The sequence below is a fragment of the Diadema antillarum genome, unplaced genomic scaffold (genome assembly GCF_040938485.1).
Source record: "Diadema antillarum isolate AM-2024a unplaced genomic scaffold, OU_Dant_1.0 seq00000764_RagTag, whole genome shotgun sequence".
Classification (NCBI taxonomy): Eukaryota; Metazoa; Echinodermata; class Echinoidea; order Diadematoida; family Diadematidae; genus Diadema; species Diadema antillarum.
Window position 1 is genome coordinate 1,271,456 of NW_027271654.1, and position 21,705 is coordinate 1,293,160.

General features: G+C 38.8%; 1 protein-coding gene across 9 annotated transcripts in view; it reads right to left on the reverse strand.

Moving 5' to 3' along the window:
- LOC139738680 (calcium/calmodulin-dependent protein kinase type II subunit alpha-like) overlaps nucleotides 1–21,705 on the reverse strand; it is a 194,448-nt gene that overhangs the window by 24,437 nt on the left and 148,306 nt on the right. For 4 of the 9 annotated variants that reach the window (XM_071649304.1, XM_071649303.1, XM_071649310.1 and 1 more), the window contains one exon: nucleotides 6,481–6,501. The exons of 4 other annotated variants lie outside the window; for them this stretch is intronic. In XM_071649304.1, the coding sequence (XP_071505405.1) occupies nucleotides 6,481–6,501 (21 nt within the window). Of the gene's footprint in view, nucleotides 1–6,480; nucleotides 6,502–14,097; nucleotides 14,140–21,705 lie in introns of all 9 variants that reach the window. One more of the 9 variants, XM_071649307.1, reaches the window with a different exon arrangement.

The window sequence follows — 21,705 nt, forward strand, 5'->3', positions numbered from 1 at the left end:
TAAATATTTTGCAATTCAGATATCATTGCCAGTGACTGATTATTGACCTAATCTTAAATCTAAATAATATTCCAAAATCAATAACGATACAATATGTTTGTTTTTTTATTCCATTGTTAGCACTGCTGACCCAGAGGAACCTACCATTCATAACCCCAACATTTGCCAGTTACCCATTTATACACCTGGCTTGAGCAGGACATGAGGGTAACTAAAAAAAAAATAGTAAGAAAAAAAAAGTAGAAGAAAAAGTAAAAGTCCAAGGATGAAAACACGAGGCGTATTCAAACCCAGGACCTCGGAATGAAAGTAAAAGATATCTTAGCCACTATACTACAGTGACCAAATGAGATGCCCACTACCAGGCTACAAACCCAGAGCTGCCAAGTCTCCCGGATTCTGCAGGAGTCTCCCTGAAAATGTCAAAATCTGTTCATGTCTGAATAAGAGAATATTAAAATCTCCCTGATTTGGGAATTATTTTCTCCCAATGAAATGCATGTAACACACAGATATCTCCCTGATTGCTGTGTGGAATCTCCCTGATATGGATACGGGAATGTTGGCAGACCTGAAAACCCAACGAAGGCTGGCTGTTTGTCATATTTACCAGACATATAAAAATTACATACCACATAACTTTAGAGATATTTTGAATTGCAATAATTTTTTATTGTCCATGGTTATAGACATTAGAATCAATGAACCAAAATCTAACTTTACATACTCACTACAATGACTTTGAATATACTGGTTTGTAATTTGACTCTTTTATTATACCTGCAAATATCCCCTGCCCTAACTATGCTATTAAAAACTAATGTAGCATTTTGACTTTAAAATCATTCTCTTTGACAACCAAAGTACATGTACCTCTAAACACATTCATGTGTATCAAAATACTACTGTAAAAGTGGACATTTTCGCAGGGTTGAAATTTTTGCGCATTTCGCGCAACCAGAAACTAGCGTGAAAATAAAAGCACACAAATATATTTGCTTGCCATGTGTTCCTATGCATGATGTCTTGATTCCGCGGAATTAAAAACACGCGAAACTCTTCTTGCTCAGCTAAGCGTGAAAAATTAGTCGCACGAAAATATCCACTTTACAGTAATCTGGAAAAATCGCAGTAAGTGCTAAGTAATGTAATTCTATTACTTCAAAGTCCCTTGTAATGATAATCATGACAACAGCACATAATTCTTATACAACACATTCCATTATTGTAAGGAACATGTCAGTGCTCTGTTTTATTCAGTGTGGTTTCATATTTCATTCGTCCAACAGAATTCTCCTGAAAGACAGAACCTGACAATATTAGGTACCCATTGCCTGTTCACGAAATATGGGAAATGTCTACGATCTGGTGCCACATTCCATGATGGCACCAGACCGTAGATATCTACACGTATATATAATGTGAGAACAAGCACAGGGAAACATTTTTTTTTTCATTTAGTGTGAAGACCAGACACTCTAGATCCAGATCTACAGACCCTAGATGAATTCTGTATTGGTCAATTTTCAATGAATTTTCTATGTTCAAATTGCTGGCTTGAGCCATGTTTGGTGTATGCACAAGATTGATCAGTGCACGTACATGTATGTGCACAATATAAATGAGACTTGCGAAACACAAAATACATATACAAGGGCAATGACCTCATTCATTTAATATGGGATATATTGTGTGGCTGATTGACCAATCAGACTACAGAATTCACCATCACTACATGATAAAGTTAATACTCAGGCCTGCATGAACATAAACACTAGTTAACTATCAATATCTTGACGATAAGCGATTTTAAGACGGTATCAACTCTTCTTTCTAGGGTAGATATGAATGCATTCTTCAAGGTGAGAGCCATTGGCACATACTGTATAAGCCATATATTTAGCGAGTCTAATTTTTCGCGAATCGGGATGTCCAGAAAATTTTGCGAGTGGTTAAATTTGTGATCAGAGAGTGGATACTGAACAGAAAAACGTATGCGTGAATGTCATACTCCTGTCAGGGTCGGAGTTAATACTTTCATATGTTTTGAAATTTGCAAATAGCACCTAAATTGCAAGATTTGTAGAAATATAATATTTGTATTTGGGTGATAATTTTTGTTTAAATCTCCTGAAGTCACAATGTGAAATCAACTCACTGCTGCAGTAAACAATGTGTGAATAGCAATTATACTGGTCAAATATCAGTGTACGTATCACCATTCCAGTGTAATATCCACTCATCAAAATAGACTGTTTCACAGGAAACTGCAGGATTTTTTTTTTTGGAAATAATCAACTTTCACAAACAGAAACTTGAAAGAGCTGTTAGCCATGAAAGTCACTAAATAACAAATGCAAAATGGAGAAATCTGGAGTTGGTAAGGGTCATTACCTTTACAATCTGATACCGCTGTTAAGATATAATTACGTAGGTCTACATTGGATTAAAAATTCAGAAGTGATACAGGAAAGGCATAAGTGCTACTATGGGGATGAAAGAAAAAAAAAATGACACCCCTCATGGAGATAAGATGGTTTAACACTTTCTGTGCCAGGGACTTTGTACAGCGTATACAACTCTATGGGGATTTCTGTGCCAATCAGCACTCCAGGCACACAAAAGGCTGAGTTGAGTTGAGTCGAGTTGAGTTTACCATGAGTCATACTCACTTCAGCCAATGGCTATTCTCCTGTGAGTCTGTGTAGTACAAAATTTGAATAGCTACAAAATACATTTTATACCTAGCATAGAAAGTAAAAAAAATCCACAAAAACCTAGAATAGTAAAACATGATAGTGCTAGCTATATGCCAAACTTGGCTAGCAGAAATAGAGCTTCCTGTCTCATGGATTGAGCAAGCATTTCAAAGACAATTGAAGACTTCTAGACAGTTTCAGAAGTGAATAACCATTATATTTGATATTGCACCCCCCCCCAAAAAAAAAAAGAAGAAGAGAAATAAAGAGAGAGGAAATCAGATTTTTTTTTTTCACTACTCTCACTAAAGTTGAAGTTTTGCTTTTAATATATCAATGATTTTATTTCCCAATGTTTTCCAAAGTGGTTGAGAAAACATACTTAGCAAAACTGTGGAAAAGCACATAACTTATTTGAGTTGGCAATGTGAGTTGGCAATGTCTGCCACAGACTAAAATGAGTATGAAGCTAAACAAATCATAACATTACTTCATAAAAAGAAGAGAATGATTACAAACTCATATACACAGAAATACAAATGAAACACTTTTGGATGACATCTATAATAATTTGCAAGAGACAGATGAACAGATGGAAAAACATACAAACACAAAAGATGAGTTTGAAAAGGAATGGCACAACGACTAACAGGTAAAAGTCAAAGAATGGATTGATATGGAGGGTGATGAAGAAGCAGGTGAGATGGAACAAAATGAGGAGTTTCACGAAAGCAAGGTCATGATCAAGTCCTTTGCGATAGCAGCTTTGAGAGAGAAGAGGAAACTCTGAGAGATATGAGGAAATATGGAAGAGCCAGGAGCAGAGACAGAGACAGAGACAGAGGAAGAGATATAAGAGTTGAGAGGTAACTCAGGATGGGACTAGGAGGCATAACATGTGGGAATACAAGACCGGAAGGTGGAAAAATAGAAAGAGATGGAGAAAGAATGAGGGAGAGATAGAAAAGTTGAGGGATAACTCAGAATGTGACTAGGAGGCATTACATGGGAAGGTACAAGACCGGAAGGAGGAAAAACAGAAAGAGATAGAGAGAGAAGGAGGAAGAGATAGAAGAGTTGGAGAGAGAATTAGGAGGCATAACTTGTGACAGTACAAGACCGGTAGAAGAAGAAAGAGAAAGAGCGAGAAAGAGAGTGAGAAATATAACAGACAGAGATTTAAACAGGCAAAGGGGGGAGAGGGTTAAGGGAGCAGTGAGGATGCTTGAGGCTGAATGAAGGAGACAAAATCTGTTCTAAAGAACAGTACATGATATTCAAGTGTCACCACTTTGAGGGAGTGATGGAATGAAACCAAAATGGATTTAATCACAGTAAGAAGAAGAATCAAGATGAAAGGCCAGTCCCATGTTGCCAAACTCTGGAATCCATACATTCAACGTGATGTCTCAGCCTCCAACACATCATGGTTTGGAAAAGAAATATCCACAAGCAACTTTTAGCCTCGACAAAAGAAAATGATGATGATGATGATGACGTTGACGATAATGACGATAATGATGATGATGATGATGATGATGATGATGATGATGATGATGATGATGATAAAGACAATGATGATATTCACACGAATGATTAAAGACAAGGCCCATCAAGAACGATACACTAAACTGCACTTGAATAGAATAAAAAAAAAAAATAGATGATACATGAAAAGACGCAATGGTGTTTGATGAAAACATCCACAAGATGACTTCATTTTTTCCAACATCTCCAACTGCACCACATAAAGAGAAATCAAGGAGGACAGCACATGACCAAACATGCTCCAAAAGAATTGTGCACAGAATCGCAGGCATCTCTTCCTCTTAATCCATTAGCGAGGAAAGAGTGGTGAGACAACTTTCATAGAGACATCAACTGACAAACTTGACTATCACTTGATTCTGACACAGCCGCAGACGATGAGAACACCTGGAATGGCTTCTTCTTAGCCATTTTTTTTTTTAAAGAAACAAAAGTGGTACTCTTCAAAAGCGCATTCAACTGGGAAGCTCAGACAAGTACTGACTGACTCAGGGCACAAAGTACTGGAAGCAGGGGATCGCAAGTAGATGTCGACATTTTACCATGGGGGGTGGGTGGGTGCTTAAGGACTCATTTCTCGTGATTGGCTCATGCACTGAAGGCGGTGATGAAGTCAGAATTACTTCAAATGAAGTCATTATCACTCGAGATATGAGTGATAAAGACATGGAAACATAGTATCTTAGTTATTATACTATATTTTTTTCTTCCACAAAATCTATTGTTTACTGTTTTCTTGATAAAGTTTACAATGTGATTATGTTCAAGCTTCTTACTCCCGCTCTTTTTTTTTTTTTTTTTTTTTTTTTGGGGGGGGGGGTATTTTTGGTTTGTTTTTGTTTTATTTTGCTAGAGAGGTAGAACCTTGATAAAAGTTATTGTAGCTGTGACAGCCATACAGCTAATTGCGATCCCTGAGTTGTGTGTGATTGCATGAAATCAGGACTGAGCCTTAATGCTTGAAGAGAAAATGTAGAAAATTGAAAATGCGATGTCAAATTAAAACAAGAGTTGTGACAAAGATGACATCATTTGAAAGAAAAAGAATAATTCAAGAGGTCTCTTTCTACAAGAATGACTAGCAGAATGGATTTTTGAAGGAATAAGGATGGGTAAAAAAAAGAGAAAAAATTCTAGCAGAGGATGACATTTTGCTTTTAAACAAATTGCAGGAAGTCTTTTGACCCAAAATATCAAAATACATTGTAAGCCATAAGGCATTAAACATTACATTTTCTGCAAATGAATCCATTCACATCAAATGCAGTTAAGAGGGAGGGGGATGAAACTGATGCCCCCCCCCCCTCCAAATTTGGTTGGTCCTGGAACCATGCTGCCCCTTTCCCACAATGCAACATTGCATGGATACTCAACAGTCAGACAGAAATCACAGACATGAGGAGGACAGAAAGGGCAAACAGATTTAACAAGGGGGGGGGGGGCTGGAGAGGTGATACGCCATCCCAACAATCCTTCAATATCAACTCAAGATGTGGAGAAGCAGCCATAGGGTTTGGAGGAGGAGGGGGGGGGATGGATGGGGATGGAGAAGGGAAGAGCATGGGATGCAGTTTCCATGCCAACAACCAATAAAATGACAGACAAAGAGTATCTGAACTGTGACTCATTTCTCTCTTATTGTTGTTGTTGTTGTTGTTAAGTGAAGCTTACTCTTCTTCAGCACTGTTGTTAGTGTTGTTTCTATCCTTGCTTTGATCACCCTAAATCAATTAGGCTCTGCTTGAGTCACACAAGATGTTCTCTAACATTTTGGATGCCATCACACAACGGGTGGATCAAATATGTAGCGAGACAAATGAGCCATGAGATCATTTGTTAAGTGAAGCAAGGAAAGCACCAAGATGGAATCATAGATGAGGATGTGTTTTTGGCGTGTGTGTTTTAAGAGAGATGAATTTGCAGAAATCTGTGACAAAATGTCACTGTTGCTATTAATAGTCAACACTGATATTTGCACTTGTGGGAATGCTATGGCACAGTCATTTCTAATGACAAAATGTGAGCAATATGATGATATGCTGGATGATTAGCAGAAAATGCACAAAGGTTAGGGTTTTTTTTTTCATGAAAAGGTGGTGCAAAACTTCAGACCATATCTTAGGGAAATCATTTTGACACAGTGGCAACGTTTTCGGCAATCAAAGCAGGTGAGTGAATGGTCAAAGTTCAGAAGCACTCCGAAACAGGACCAGACTATCCACCGAGATCTAACCTGATTTATTTTGAGGTGTGCCTGTTTGGAGGGGGTGTGGGTCACAGGACAGAGGTCACAGGTCGAAGGTCAAAAGGTACACAACAGAGGGCAAGAAGATTGCGAGGCAAGGTATAGGCAGGTAAAAAGGGAGAGAATAAAAAATACAACAGGAAAGTTAGTTACAAATCAAAAGGTCAATATCTACATACAATGCGTAAGAAAAATAAAATTGCTGCTATACTCATAAAGGGGGAATGCAAATTCAGTCTCCTTCTGTAGGCACACAAGGGAAACATTACTCCTTGGAAACACTGTTTTTTATGTTTTTGTTTTTAAGAAATGGTTGTGTTTTATTTGAGTAGCACGATCAAGGGAATGCAATATAGTTGAACCTGACAGTAATGCATTGCCAAGCACTTCTGATCTATATGGAAATAAAAAGCAGTAGACACAGAGCACCACAAATCTATCCGTACTGAAGTCCTACAATGACCAGGTAACACTTCTTTCAAAAAAAAAAAAAAAATGTGGCAGATCCCTACAGAATAACATGACGGCTCTGTGTACTTAGTATCCTCTGAAAGCACATTTGGGAAAATAATGTTCTCTCTTTGAGGGTCCTTGCTACACGGTATGGAACAAGAGATTCTACAAACACTCTTTAGATAGTAAAGAAAGAGGTGTCAACACTGTGATGCTGCCCTACCTCACACTACCAGTCATGTTGCGTCTTGGAAATTTCAGTTGAAATGCATGTTTGAATTTAATGCCATAAAGAAGCGAGCAAACATTAGCAATAAAAGCAAGACGTAAAGAGAAAGACACAAAGAGATTGAAAGGAGGGAACCAATATATTGATTTACTCCACATTATTAAAGGACAAGTTCACCTTCATAAACATAAGGATTAAGAAAATGCAACAATATTAGTAGAACACATCGGTGAAAGTTTGAGGAAAATTGGACAATCGATGCAAAAGTTATGAATTTTTTAAATTTTTGTGTTGGAACCGCTGGATGAGGAGACTACTACAGCTTGTGAGTCATATGCGTACAACAGTATAAAGAAAATATAAAAGAAAATTCAACATATTTTCACTTTTTTCGCATAATAAAAGAGCAATTGACTTGCCTCTTTCTAAAGGCAGGGGGAATAATATTACCCATAACATTTATCGGTAACGAGTCAGGGGAATGTGTACTTTTTTCAAAAGATGGAATTTTGTGAAATTTTCTTTATATTTTCCTTATATTGTTGTACGCATGTGACATCTAAGTTATTCATACACTGCAGTAGTCTTCTCATCCAGCGGGTACCGCACAAAAACTTCAAAAATTCATAACTTTTGAACGGATTGTCTGATTTTCCTCAAACTTTCAATGATGTGTTCTACTAATATTGCTACATTCTCTCAATCCTTATGTTTATGAAGGTGAACTTGTCCTTTAACCTAAATATATCCCAATTAACTACTATGGGTGCACATACAGTTATCCAGCCTTAAATTGTGCTTTTACAGTACATACTACCAAGAACTTTACTGAGCTTGACAAAAGTTTGAGCATCAAGGACAGATCTAAATCTCTTCCCGTCTGTTTGCATCATTTGATTCTCCAAACGATTGCGACAATCATAGATGATCGCTGTTAGAGATTACAATCCGTCATGCTATTAACATTCACGGCACACGTTTCACTGCCGAGGGTCACATGACCACTCTCTACGCTCAACACATGCATGATGAGAAACAAGAGGCACAGGATGGGGGGGGGAGGGGTGAGACTCCTGCAATCAATCCAAAAAACTTTCCAGATGACCACACGAGTGGTCTTTTGATATCTTTCTCCCCAGGAGATAAGAGCTATCTATTGCAAAACACTGCAAGGGGGATTTCTCAAATGCTCACTGAAAACACTCAAATAACAAGTAATGTGGTAGACAGATGAAATGAGTCAATCACTGACCGCAATGTGTAACATTCACCAAAGAATTGGATCCTCTACTTTCAAGGTGAAAATTGCCAATGGCAACGGAGAAAAACTAGGCTTTTGAGTGGATACCTCTACTATTTAATGCAGGGCAATCACATGGCTCGAGCTGTGGGCTGATATATACCTCGGTGCCAAGGGCTACAGTTTTGATGGCGTGTGTTGTTACTAATCCCCTTCATGATTTGAGAATGGAGCAGTTTGCCATGATAGGTCTACCACTCTTCAAACTAGGAATAATGCCTCTCATTATCTGCTAGATGCTGAACCCTTTCTGAGCCAAGAACATTGAACAGTGTGTACAATGCTATAAAACTGGCTGCACTAATCGGCACACATAGCATACAAAACAAAGGGTTAATCCAACAAGGAATTGAGAATACCCTAACATGTTCTCTAGCAGATTTTATAGAAAGAAAAGAAGTCTGGGTCCATCCCATTTAATGCTTATCATCAGCCAGATCATTTCAAATCATGAAACAGAATGCACCTGTTGTCACTTTGGTAATAACATTCCCTGTAGAGTTTGCACATGGCATATCCATTTCCGGTCAGGAATGGGTTAAAGGGAAACTTACTTTGGAATCTGTCTGAAATAGCATTCATTTGAAATGATAACCCCCACGGATCCTCCATCCAAGGAACACGCATGATGAGTTTAGACATGCTGAAAGGAAAGGCGAGAAAGCCTCACTTCGCAGAAGAGTTGCAAGGTGATACAGAATGAATGCCCACTTAGAGTGTAATCATGAGTAGATATCAACATCTTTTTTATGTAGACCAACAGCACATTAGGTAGAAAAGCCAGTACATTTGTACATCACACTAACACAATGTCACTTTTACCACATACTTTCTCACATTTCTGTTATCATGATTGTGTTATCTCTTATTCCTTTAATGCAGCCACTAAGTGTAAAGTGGCTTCACTGCAACTTGCACACTTTTAGACAGTTAAACATTTCTCCACTTTTTAGCATCAGCACAGTTCTACCGACAGCTGACTAACAGATCGCCACTTCATCCCTTACTTCCCTCACTCACACAGACATTCCGACATACTGGGACGTGAGTCTCGTATCAACCGACCCATTCCGCGGTGCCCTATTCATGTGGCATATTTACACAGACTAGGCAGTTGTTTCTCTGTCTACTGTACTGCCTGAAACCATGCTGTATGCCTGAATTAATCCTTTGTTAAGTGCACAAGCCATATACCCCTTTCGGAATTCAATACAATTCAATTCAAATGATTCTATTTCCATATAAAATAATACAAAGTAATATACATTGCTCTGAAGGGCAGGATTACAATGGGGAAAAAATCTGTATAAAAGATTCATCACATGATATTTTCTGACTTCAAAATAAGCCAGGTAACTGGGGAAAAGGAAAATAAATAAAAAATACAAGGTGATACTATCTGCTCCATTCTTTTGGAATTTCAAGGGTAAACAGAAACACTCTTGTGAGGTAGGTCCTACATACCACCTGTCTATGATCCCTTTTAGCTCTTTCTCCAAGATCAGATGTTCTTCCATTAGCCATCCATTTTTGAAGTACATTATGTATCCTTTCATCATATTACTTTGCTAGTCTATGTCCTGACAATTTGCATCATAAACCAAATGATTCCCTCCCCCCCCCCCATCTCTCCCTTTCAAAACACAACAGGTCAATTTGAAATTCTTGCAGCAGTGGCCAATACATTACATAACAAATGTTAGACACTACAAAAAGACAATTCAACTTGGTTTAGGGATGACGACTTTGTCTATACTAATTCTGTTAGCAGAATAAACTTCACATATTTCAACAGTAAATGACTTAAAAATTGCACAAGACAAGATATTGCTATGTGCAACAAGTTTTTTCTCATTTCAACTTGGAAAACTAGGTTTGAATAGAACAATTAAATATGAACAACAAAAATAGCAAATAAAGGATGAATAACCATGGTAACAAACTCGCAGCAAGTTTGTCTACTGATTCCCAGATACTTGAAATAAGTATATTACGTACACACACACACACACACACACACACACACACACATACATTACATTAGTCGGTTGAGAATGATAAGGGCATTAAGTTGCCACTAAACCCATAGTGTTCAAAACCACTTAACGCCCTTCTCATTCTCAACAGACGATCCTATGTTCGTGTATACCAACCAGTCCTCACATTTGTGCGAAAAAATCTTTGTGGGGCACCAAATACATAGTCTCTAATCTAATCACCGCCCGTGTCTCCTATATAAAACTTGGCATGTAGACGGGGATAAACATTTCATCTACACAATCACACTGAATAGAATATGCTCCCTGTTTTCAATTGGGTTCTAACGCATTGCTATCATAACCTTGTACGCTGCAGCACACATTGTTCTATAACATTTTTATATTTACCAGAGGGGTGGGGGAGGGGGGCAAATTTACAGAATGAGTTTGGGATGTGCATCCCGCGGAGGGAGAGATACAGCCCCCTCATGGCAGAATAGCATCAGAAAAAAAAAAAAAAAACCCAAAACAGAGTAATTTAAAGTATCATGGACAAAGATATCAGATGTATTTTTGGCAATGTTCCTCCGTCTGCCCCGGTTCATTATGCCAATCAATAAACCTTCAGGATACGCACTAAACACAACACTCAGATTGGAACAAAAATATGACGCTGTCTCAGAAAGTCTGGAATTGTGGAATTGGAATCTAATGCATAACTGCTCTATATCTCTCTCTCTCCTCTCCAAGTTTATCTGTCTCTTTGTCTGTTTTCAAAGAATGTCTACCTCCCTCTTTGGAATTTTTCATCTTTCTATCTCTACCTCTCCATCTCCCTTCTCTCTCTCTCTCAATCTCTATCTATCTATCTATTTATCCATTAGTCTATCTACCTATCTATCTTTGTATCTATCTTTGTATCTACCTATCTATCTATCTATCTATCTGTCTGTCTCTTTCCATTTCTCAACTACTTCATCCGTCTCGTCAGAGTTGATTGCTACGTAGACGGCAAGAGCTCCGGTCTGCTTGTGAGCAATGCGCCCCCCAACAAGCTTGTGAGGAGGGGGGAAAAGGGCAGGATGGGATTTCCTACACAACAAACATCCCTGGTTGCTTTGCATTCCGACTCCTTCGGCTCTTCATTTCCTTTCTACCAATACTTCTGCCATCTCTCTCGCTGTCTCTCGAATAAATTAGATGTTGGCACTGAAATGTTAGTTCTTTTTTGTTTTCTTTCTGACACTGAGATGGAAGTTGTTGTTTTTTTCTTTCTGAAACTATATGAACACCTGGTGGCAACTGCTTCATGCTTTGATAAAACAACAACAAAACAATTATTAAATAATCATACCATCAAGCACATAACAGAGCAATGACGGAATGCATGATGGATTCTCTTCTCAGCCTTCAAATAAACACTCCCTGAAACAACATGCTTAGCGGTAGATGGGGGCACAATAGTTGCTTTGAGGGGGAAATATGGGCATCTAAATGGTTGTCTTTGGTGGAGATTGCTCCAAGAAAAGTGGAAATAGGTGAAGAAACTATTTTATAATGCCTCAGATGTTTTTAAACATTAGCTTGAAACAAACAGACCATGCAAGATTATGAGAAATACTTGGTAAGCAAGGGGATTTGAAGAAAATCTCACAACATCTCGGGGCCAGCGTCTAATCCTGATTTCACAGCGCCGGCTTTGATGGCATCCCGGCTTGACGTGTGTTTGAGCAGGGAAAGGGGTGAAATTGGCGATAGCAGTTCCTCAAATTTGAGCTACCAGGAGTCGATGTTGACACACTCTTCACTTCATCCCGTTCTTTCCCCAGCCGTTGTTTGCACATCTCAACGACCAACTCCACCACCACCACCATCATCATCAACACCATCATCATCAGATCGGGCAGGTGGAGGGAGGTCTCTGCAGAGCAGCCCAGAGATTCTCAGAGCTCTCAAAAACCATGACCAGAATACCGCTGCATCTTTGATTGCTCACTTCTATCTCTCTCTTTATAATCCATGTTTCTTTCTCTCACCCTTTCTTTATGTATTTCTTTGTTATTACTAAACCGCTTTTTTTCTAAAATCTCTTTTCTTTCTCTTGCTCATTCTTTATCGCTTCATCTCTCTACTTCCTTTTTCTATCTCTCCAATGATCTATCTCCCTCTCTTATTTCTCTCTTTCTGTCTCTATATCTCTCCCTTGCACCCTTTTCTTTCTCTCACTGTCCTATATACTTCCTTTCTCATTATCTTTCTGTCTCTCATTCTGTACCTTCTCTCTTACTGCCTTTCAATCTATCTATCTTTCTTTTCTCTTTCTATCTCTCGCAATGTATGTCTCAGTCTATTGACGGGACATCAGCACTCTCCAGGAGTGGAAATCCATCTCAGGCTGCTCCAGTCCACCGAACCGTTCGTCCCAAATGCGAGACTCTGCGACAGCGCTCCATGAACTGTGGCATTACTACAGCTTGTGTTAGAGGGGGTAAGGGGGAGGCATGTGTCGTTAAAACTCGTGCAGCGTGAGGCGAGGGTTGAGGATGGGTGGTGGTGTGTAAACTAAGCAGTGCTCTTTACATGTGGCTGTTCACTATAATATAGGAGGGCTTTGGAATGATGCACAGAGATGTACATTTTTTGGACATTTCTTGTACACCTGTATAAACCAAAACAAAAGAGAACAGCAATGATCTCATCTTGAACATTTTGTAACCAAACAAAAGAAGATTTTCGATGAAACCTGGAGACTTAACATTGCCATCATGAGCTTGGCGGTCGAGTAGTAAACTAGGGGCATATCAAACGTCTCTTTTGGTTTTTTTTAAACCAATGTACCTATTTCTGTATCTGTTCCGTGCCTGTAGTTTGGGATGTGCCCCTTCATTGACTTGTGTCTGGCACGAGCATTAAGATTCCAAAGTATGCGAGGGTTGACCCTGACACATGTGCTGGCTGCATTTGGGGACATACATTCTTTGGCACTGTGGATGTGTAGCGACTCCAACAGAGACACAAGAAAACAAGTATTTAAACCTATCGTTTTGAAGCACATTCCATTAGGAGCATTGAGGGTACCCGCTGCACCCCTCTTCCCCCCCCCCCCCCCTTCTCATCGTCTTGGAGAGTATATCAACTCAAAATGTAAAGACATGGAGATACACATTGGTGTATTTCAGTGTTCTCAGATGTTGCAAATACATTCTGAGGCAAACTTCTGCAAGCAATGCATTGCAATGTCAAGTCTACATCTCTATCAGTGTTAATGGATAAGCTGCAATCCTGCAATGGATGCATTGTTAGTTTTGGGGGATGTAAAACTCGTGTAAAACATCAAAACCAAACAAAACTGATCAAATAAAAGGGAGGGAGAAGAGCATGTTAGATTCTGACACCTACAAATGGATGGTTGCATAGAATGTGACAGTAAACACAAGGTCTCGCATTCCGTAAAGTTCATACAAAATAAACTGAAATACCAAAGGAAAATCTGTAAGCCTCACAATGTCATGAGGATTCAGCGTGATGATTTAGTAAAGAAAAAAACAACAGATTTTAAAAAAGGGCAACTGATCATAATAAACCAAAACAAAACAAAGAACTCAACGTGTTAATGAATGTGATATGTGCATTATGGGTCAAACCTGAAGTGGTTTGTTGTTCCTTTGGTGCAGAAGTTGGATTTCCTGAGAGAAGCAAAAAGGACAGAAGCAACATTGAGAGCAACTTCTTTCTTTTTAAAACTAGCAACATGTGGCAGCAAGATGACTTTCACTTTAAGATGATGCAATCCTCTCGGTGTGGAAATAATGTGCAAGTGCATTGCTTTCTTCTACATAAGCGTGAGCATAGGGACTTTTTGTTGGATGCAACATAATGTTGTGTGTGTGGCAACCCATGCCTCTTGTTGCCCTGCAGCAACATGTAGTGCGTGGGATGCGGCTAGGTGAGAGAGGGTTAGACAAGTTATGTGCTTTATTCACTGTGCTTTTTTTTTTAGAAACACCCTCACAAGTTACATACAGCTCCATCCTCAACTTCATATCATACGTATAGTATAATATTTATGTCGTACTTGGAACATACAGAAATAGAGAAATGCGAAACATCATAGAAACCCCCAAGTAAAGGGGGATGATTTAAATGTGGGGAGAAAAAAGAAAGAACCAGAAATGAAAGCATAAACCCCAGCTGAAAAACACACAAACCCCTCAGGTTGTATCTTTGGCATGTACGTGTGCCTACAACATATACAGTGTATGTACTTGGTTTGCTTCATTATGCATAACATGATAAAATTATGTCATAAGTGACTCATCCAGCTCTATAGTACAGTTCAGTGGAGACCACAGCGCATCAATACACACAAAATTTGGCTTTGATTGAATGATCAAAGGGAATCATTACAGGCCGACACATTGCCCGTACCATCCTATTTCTACACCACAGGACCAAGGTCCAATCAATATTCAGCAACAATTGAAAACTAACAATCCACACTGGTGCACTTCCAATTGCTGAAATCAGCACCCCGTGAAACTTTCATTGGGCAGGCCTTTACAATACACGAGCATGGAATATTGTCATTAGTTCACGATTAGTGAGATCACCCCCATCATGAGCATTCTTTATATCATGTGAAATGACACCAAAGCCATGTCATTGTCCATCCTAGTGACTGTTTGAGATTTTTTTTCCCTGAATAAGCTTGTTATGTTTGCAGTTTTCGCTGCAATGGAAAGAAATTAATTTCCATGGCCACTAGGCATGCCTGCCACCTTTGCTGCCTATGAAATGTGACAAGCTGTCAGTGCATCAAATAAATTTTGTCACTGGGGTGACAAGACCTTCTATGTATCTCAAATTTTGGTGAAAATCACTTCTTTTTTTTTGGATCAGTGATTAATTTTCATGAACAATTAAGTGACGTCCCATCTAAATCTTCGCTGTCTTACCCCAAAAATGTAGCTACCACGGCTTGTCAAAGGAAAGGTGATCCTATATGCTACAGTGCTTTGGCTGTCGTCATTTGTTTTGTTTTGTTTTTGTTTTGTTTTGTTTTTTTTTTTTTTGGGGGGGGGGGGGGCTCTCCTGAACATTGGATATTTTTGATATACAAGGTTTTGTTGCCTCACCAGCATTTTGTATTCTAGCAATTGTTCCATCCATGGACAAACTAACAGACCACACCCTCACCCATGAAAGATGCAAATTTAATGTGGGGAGGGCTCCATAAAAAAATGACCTAACAAATGCGACATTATTTTACTCTACATATATTTTACAAAATTGTAAAATGTGCTTTAAAAATATCAGTAGACAGCATGAACTTAGTTACACCTAGAGACATCATACTACGATACCATGATAGAATTTCTTTGACATTTCAAAATGAATGATTAAAATACAACAGATTAAAAAAACCATTTACAGTTGTAAGTAAAGGGTAAAAATTATGAAATATGAGGTCTACAGCTGTAATTTATTTTTCAAATGTCACAAATAGGCAAAATGTCATATTACTAGTTTTTGTCTCATGTGTATGAAGCTACCTACAACACTAAAATACATGACCTTGACCTTAAGGCTTTATTGATATTGTTGTAGTCAACAATATATCTCATATTGCTAGTTTTTGTCCCACGTAGATAAAGCTATTTGCAACGCTAGAATTCATGACCTTGACCATGATGATTTGTTGATGTTGTTGTAGTGGTATTCTATCAGGCAGTCATAATAAAGAGAATTTCCATCAGCCCAAGAATGCATAATGTACAGAGAACATGTTACTTTCCCATTTAGGATGTTAGTCACTTTACAAAGTGGGTCCAATTGGCAAAAGTGAATTCAATTCTAGAGCTGACATTGAGAGAAGGAAATGAAAAAAAAAGTCTGAATATGAGTGACTTAGTTTTTACTTGTCTTCTCTCTCCTACAACTTTTAATGTGTTAACAAAGGAGATATGAAGAGCATGTGTGTGCACAGACTGAATTAATCGGCTTACTAACCACTATGAAATCAATTATGAAGCTCATGCACAGGATTTACATTATTATGTAGTGTGCATACTTAAGTTTGGCCAAATTCTCACTGTGCATCTACCATACCGCTCTAATTTCCTGGGTTTTTCAGGATGACGAACATGTGGTATTGTGCAGCTGAGTTTTGTCATCCCTGACTACCGACTAGAATTTTTATGACTTGTGGAAAGACTGACGTCTGATTGTACCAGCTTCTATTTGCTTCCATAAGCCTTGACCCTGGTAATATGTCACACGACATAGATACGGAATTCTATCGACATGAAATGTAGTCCTGATGCAAAGCTCTGTGTATTCATTCTTGTAGATTTGTCACATATCCAGAATGTGGTGGTAATGTTACATACTTGGAAAAACAAGCAAGCAGCTTTCAAGGTCCCAAACATTTCAGATTTTTTGGAAATCTTCAGTGATTCAATTCAGCACTTTGCATGGTTTGTGATTAAAGCAATACATCTGGTTATGTTGTCCATGATGTGTTCTTGTTCTGGCTGGCAGGTCTTATTGGATACTTGGACAATATTGACTGGCCTGAGGGGAACAGTGGAATATATTGCCCAAAATAGATACTGACCATAATTTATGAGGGACGACTGCAATGTGGTCACAACGAGGGCAATATAATTCTTGTGTTCACCCTTCCACAATGGCAATGCATATTATTGCTACCATTCATACAATGAGTGGCTTCATCTATATCTCAGAATTTCAAGCAATTCTTCATCATTAATAAATGCTGACAATCACATAATTCTGAAGTGTGTGCATGTAAGCTCATAAGAAATGGTATAAGAGCCCTACAGCCCACTGTGTTTGTAGTGCAACTTTGTAAGCAGAATACAACACCCCCCCCCCCCCAAAAAAAAAAAGGTAATATGATAAGGTACTGCCAGCACATAATCTTGTAATCTGTACTCATTGGAGAAAGGGGTTGACGACCAAAACTGGCTTTTGCATCTTTATGGCTAAGACTCCTCGTATAAGTGATGATGTGAAATATAAGCCTTGGAAGAGATAATTGCAAGTAACCCCTTGGTTGTTACACATACACATATCTCATATTTCGGTTCATTGCCTGGGTTTACAAGTCATAATACAGGCACACAACAATGTATAAACAGATAAAGTCCAAATGGCCTCAAGCCTGTGATATTCACAGACTCATCAAGCTACTAAACCGTCATTTTCACATGGTGCCCTTATAGTTGATTTTTCAATGCTACAAAGTGATGCGTCACATAGAGAAACTAGTACAAAAATTTGTTTGCGAGTTCCTTATTTGTACTGGTACACTCATACATAGACTACCACACACACATGAAACAAGAGTCAATTTACATCGTCAACAGCTGTGCCAATTTGCCCAAGATGGTATTCCATTCCCATTCTGTCTGTCTCTAAACTGACTCCATATAAGTTGGTTTCTTGTTCCTCTTCGAGTCTGACAATAAGATAATTCTCACCTATTTATACATGACATCCTTCAAAACAGAAACAATCATTATCCACAATCAACACAGACACAAAAACTGAATCCCACTTCATATTTTTTTTGCCACCTGCAAATAAGTTTTCAGAACTGGTCGAGGAACTGAGCAGGGAGCTAATGATAATTACAGAGAGAAAACATCTCACAGCATTCAGGCATCGGAACCGGTGGAGGGCGTCGGCCATGGGATCTCTACGAGGAGGAATTTGCTCGATTGGAACAGACGACAGGTGAGGAGGAAAATAAATTTGATGAGCAATTTCCAGGCCCGTGCAGTCGGAGCAAATATTGTTCCAGCGCAAACACAGCTGACAGCTCTGCCATGTCACGATCGTGTTAAGACAGGACACAGTAACACACTCGTTACTGCGATAGCTACCTTGAAATGGACAAGTTTACTATTAAACTACATAGAGTGATTCAATACTCTACGTGGTCCGTGGAGAGTACAACTGAAGCATATGGTACGCCGTGCCATCTCTCGACTGAATTCAAGGACGTTGTTTTACGTTTACTTGAAAAAGCTTGTGGGGTAATCATCACACAGCCCAAAAAAGATAACAGATAAAGGGATATCATTGAGATGGTGTTATAAATGACAGATTGATTGGTACTGCATCAATCTAGGCTCTTATCTTTATAGAAGATGAAATTGTCTGACACTCGGATTAACCAGGCAGCTCTCTGCACACAAGACTATTCCCATGGAGGATTACCTTCATCCTTCTTTGTCCAAAAACAACAACAAAACCCCCTAACAATCTTGCTTACAGAGAAAATAGTTCAGATGAAAATGAATATGAGATAGATCAGGCAGAAATGGGAAATTATAGATTAAAGCCAAAATGGGAATAAAACTGAGGAGAAAAAGAAATTTTGATCGGGGCTTTTGAACGCCCAAAAGAGATGGGATGGGATGCAGCGGAAACTGTGTGATAGATACTTCAAAGACATGGGTTGAGATAGACTGATGGAAAGAAAACAAAGGAAGAGACCAAACGAAATATATAGAAGGGTGAGTAAAACAGGTGGCAAGAACCGGATACCATACAGGATTTCAGTACTTGACAAAAGCTAGACGGAATTAGGCACATATTTAGCAGCACACTACGGGGTTTGAAGTATAAAAATCACTCCTTGTACACACAGCACAATCCAATACTACTAGTTTTCTACCGAGTATGCATTTCTAGCTGATAGTTGTTGCATACATATATATCTTGCAGTATTTAGGACTAATACTTTATGCATGCTTCTGATAATTCATATTAACCAATTATGCAGTCCAAACTTACAAAATCCCAGTGGATATTCCAACTGGACTAGATGGACTTTTAGATATAACAGTTGTGCAGTCTATGAAATGTACGTGCAGCCAATATATGACCAGAAGTACTTGTACATAATTTTTCCTTTGATTTTTATAAATATAAAACACAGCACCATATATGTGTGTATACATAAATATATATATGCAGGCATTTCGCATATCACATTCCCCAGTGTACATAATTTATATACATCAACATAACATGGGACAGCACCAAGTTTGTCTCCCAGTTAACCATTTCCTCTCCAGTTTTCAACCCCCGGCCGCAAAATGGTGACAAACTGCGAGAGACATGACGAGATGTTGATTTAATGTGTTCCAGCGGGCGAACCTCGCTGTACTTCACTTGAGGGCAGCCTAATTGATTTTATTTTCCCTCCTCTCTATTACCACCCTCCTCCCGGCCACCCCCCCCCCCCCCCCCATCCTCTCCACATCTTCTATCAGTCAGTGGTGTACATGTGTGCTCAAGTTCTTCTGCATCTGATTACATTGCAAGAAGAGCTTGGTAAGGTGGTTTCATAACACACTTACGCAGCTAGAGATGAGTATTGTATTACTAGGTTGTGCAAATACATGTACACCATCTCTGACCACTTACAATAATAAACAAAAAGAGGAAATCTAACTCCGCTGCATCTATATTTTTTACAAATATAAAACTGAATGTTTATTTCTTATGAATTAAATTGCTGCAAATGCTTAGAATGTGTACACCCATGGTGACAGACAAATGTAACTGAGCCAATAGCTGTATATATAATACTGAATTGCATATAGACTTTACATACTTCTTTGTCACAATTTGCTAGTGACATAACAATATGACAATTTTCGGGACACATCATCATTCATTACGATCTGATACCCAACTTGAAGGTTAAGATGGAAATGAGTTTTCGTATGTTGTATGAGACTCATACAATGGCAGAAATCTCTGAAGAAAATCCTTTCCATGTTTTTGCAGAGATAATGCAAAATTACTGCAAAACTGTGTCCCACCAGCTACCTCCTTACCCCCTCCCCCTCCCCCCCCCCTCCCCCCCCTCCCCTCCCCTCCCCTCCCCTCCCCACACCCAGCCAAATACTACTGCAGGCAGCTGAGAGTGTCCCAATCTCCTCCATCCCAAACAACCTTGATACTGGATGTTGGTGTAAGTGGAATTTCAATGATTTCAATCATGTGCAATGCAAATGCTTCATCTCCCAGAGCGGTACTTCCCGATCCCAGGTCATGGGGGAAGCAGGGTGAGACAGGGGGAAGGGTTGGGGGTTGGGAAAGGGAGAGTAAGAAGGTGTGGAAGAGGTTGAGCTCAAGTTTGTCTGGAAGTCATGCTATTCCACAAATGTTAATGATACTTGAAAAGCCCCCACCTCTTGGCTGAGAGAAGCAAAGGAGTACATGGTGGGTGTGTTCACATCATGTTAAGATTTCAAAATGTCTCTAAGAGACATGTAATTCAAGGATAACATCTGTAATGCTATACTCCATGAAGCCAGACCCAACATATGTCAGTTTTCACAAACCAACATTTTTTTTTCCAATCACCAGTAATTAACCAACATTCCTCTTTTTTTCCCCATCACCAATAAATAATGCTGCTGCCCTATCTGACTTTCAAGAATTGTGTTGTAAAGACAAGTGACCACAGCTATTATCTTTGCAGACATATTCATCTAAACTCTCTCAAAAGAAGCTGCAGAAATGTACTCATCAACTTAGAAATGTATGAGTTCAATCCACCAGATGGCACATACAACTGTACATGCTCAAATTGGCTCTTATAAAGATTTATTACTCCACAGCATCAAAACAAGTCTATGCCACCCATTACCTATGTTAAGTTATTGACACAATCAAACACAGGTTTTAGACTACTTTTCATGTGAGACTCACTGAACTATTCAACAGGCAGGTAACAATCCTAAAGAAAGGGCACACCACCTATTACAAAGAGGTGGACCTTACAATAAATGGGAATCCATTAGAGCCCTTGAAGTTAAAATTTTTTTTTTTTTTAAACTCATATTACATAGCAGATGATAAAAAGTACAAAGACAGGGACGTTGGGAGGGCAGAGTGAATGAGCATTAAAAATGTTAGGATGAACAAATCAAAGACAGATAAACAAATAAATAAATGAGTAAAACAAGAACCTGCCAAAAACTGGAAAACTACTAGATAATAATTGGTTTCACATTGTTCTACAACAGGATAGTGATCTTTCCACATGTGGGACCAACGGAACTTGTGGTATCCTAGCATGCTGTTTTCAGTGTGAGCATACAACATCTATGATAATTGCAAGGTAAACTTACTTCTAACCTTTTCTAACAGACTGTAGTGACCTTTTCTTTTCTAGATGATCTGATATTACTTTAATCCATAAC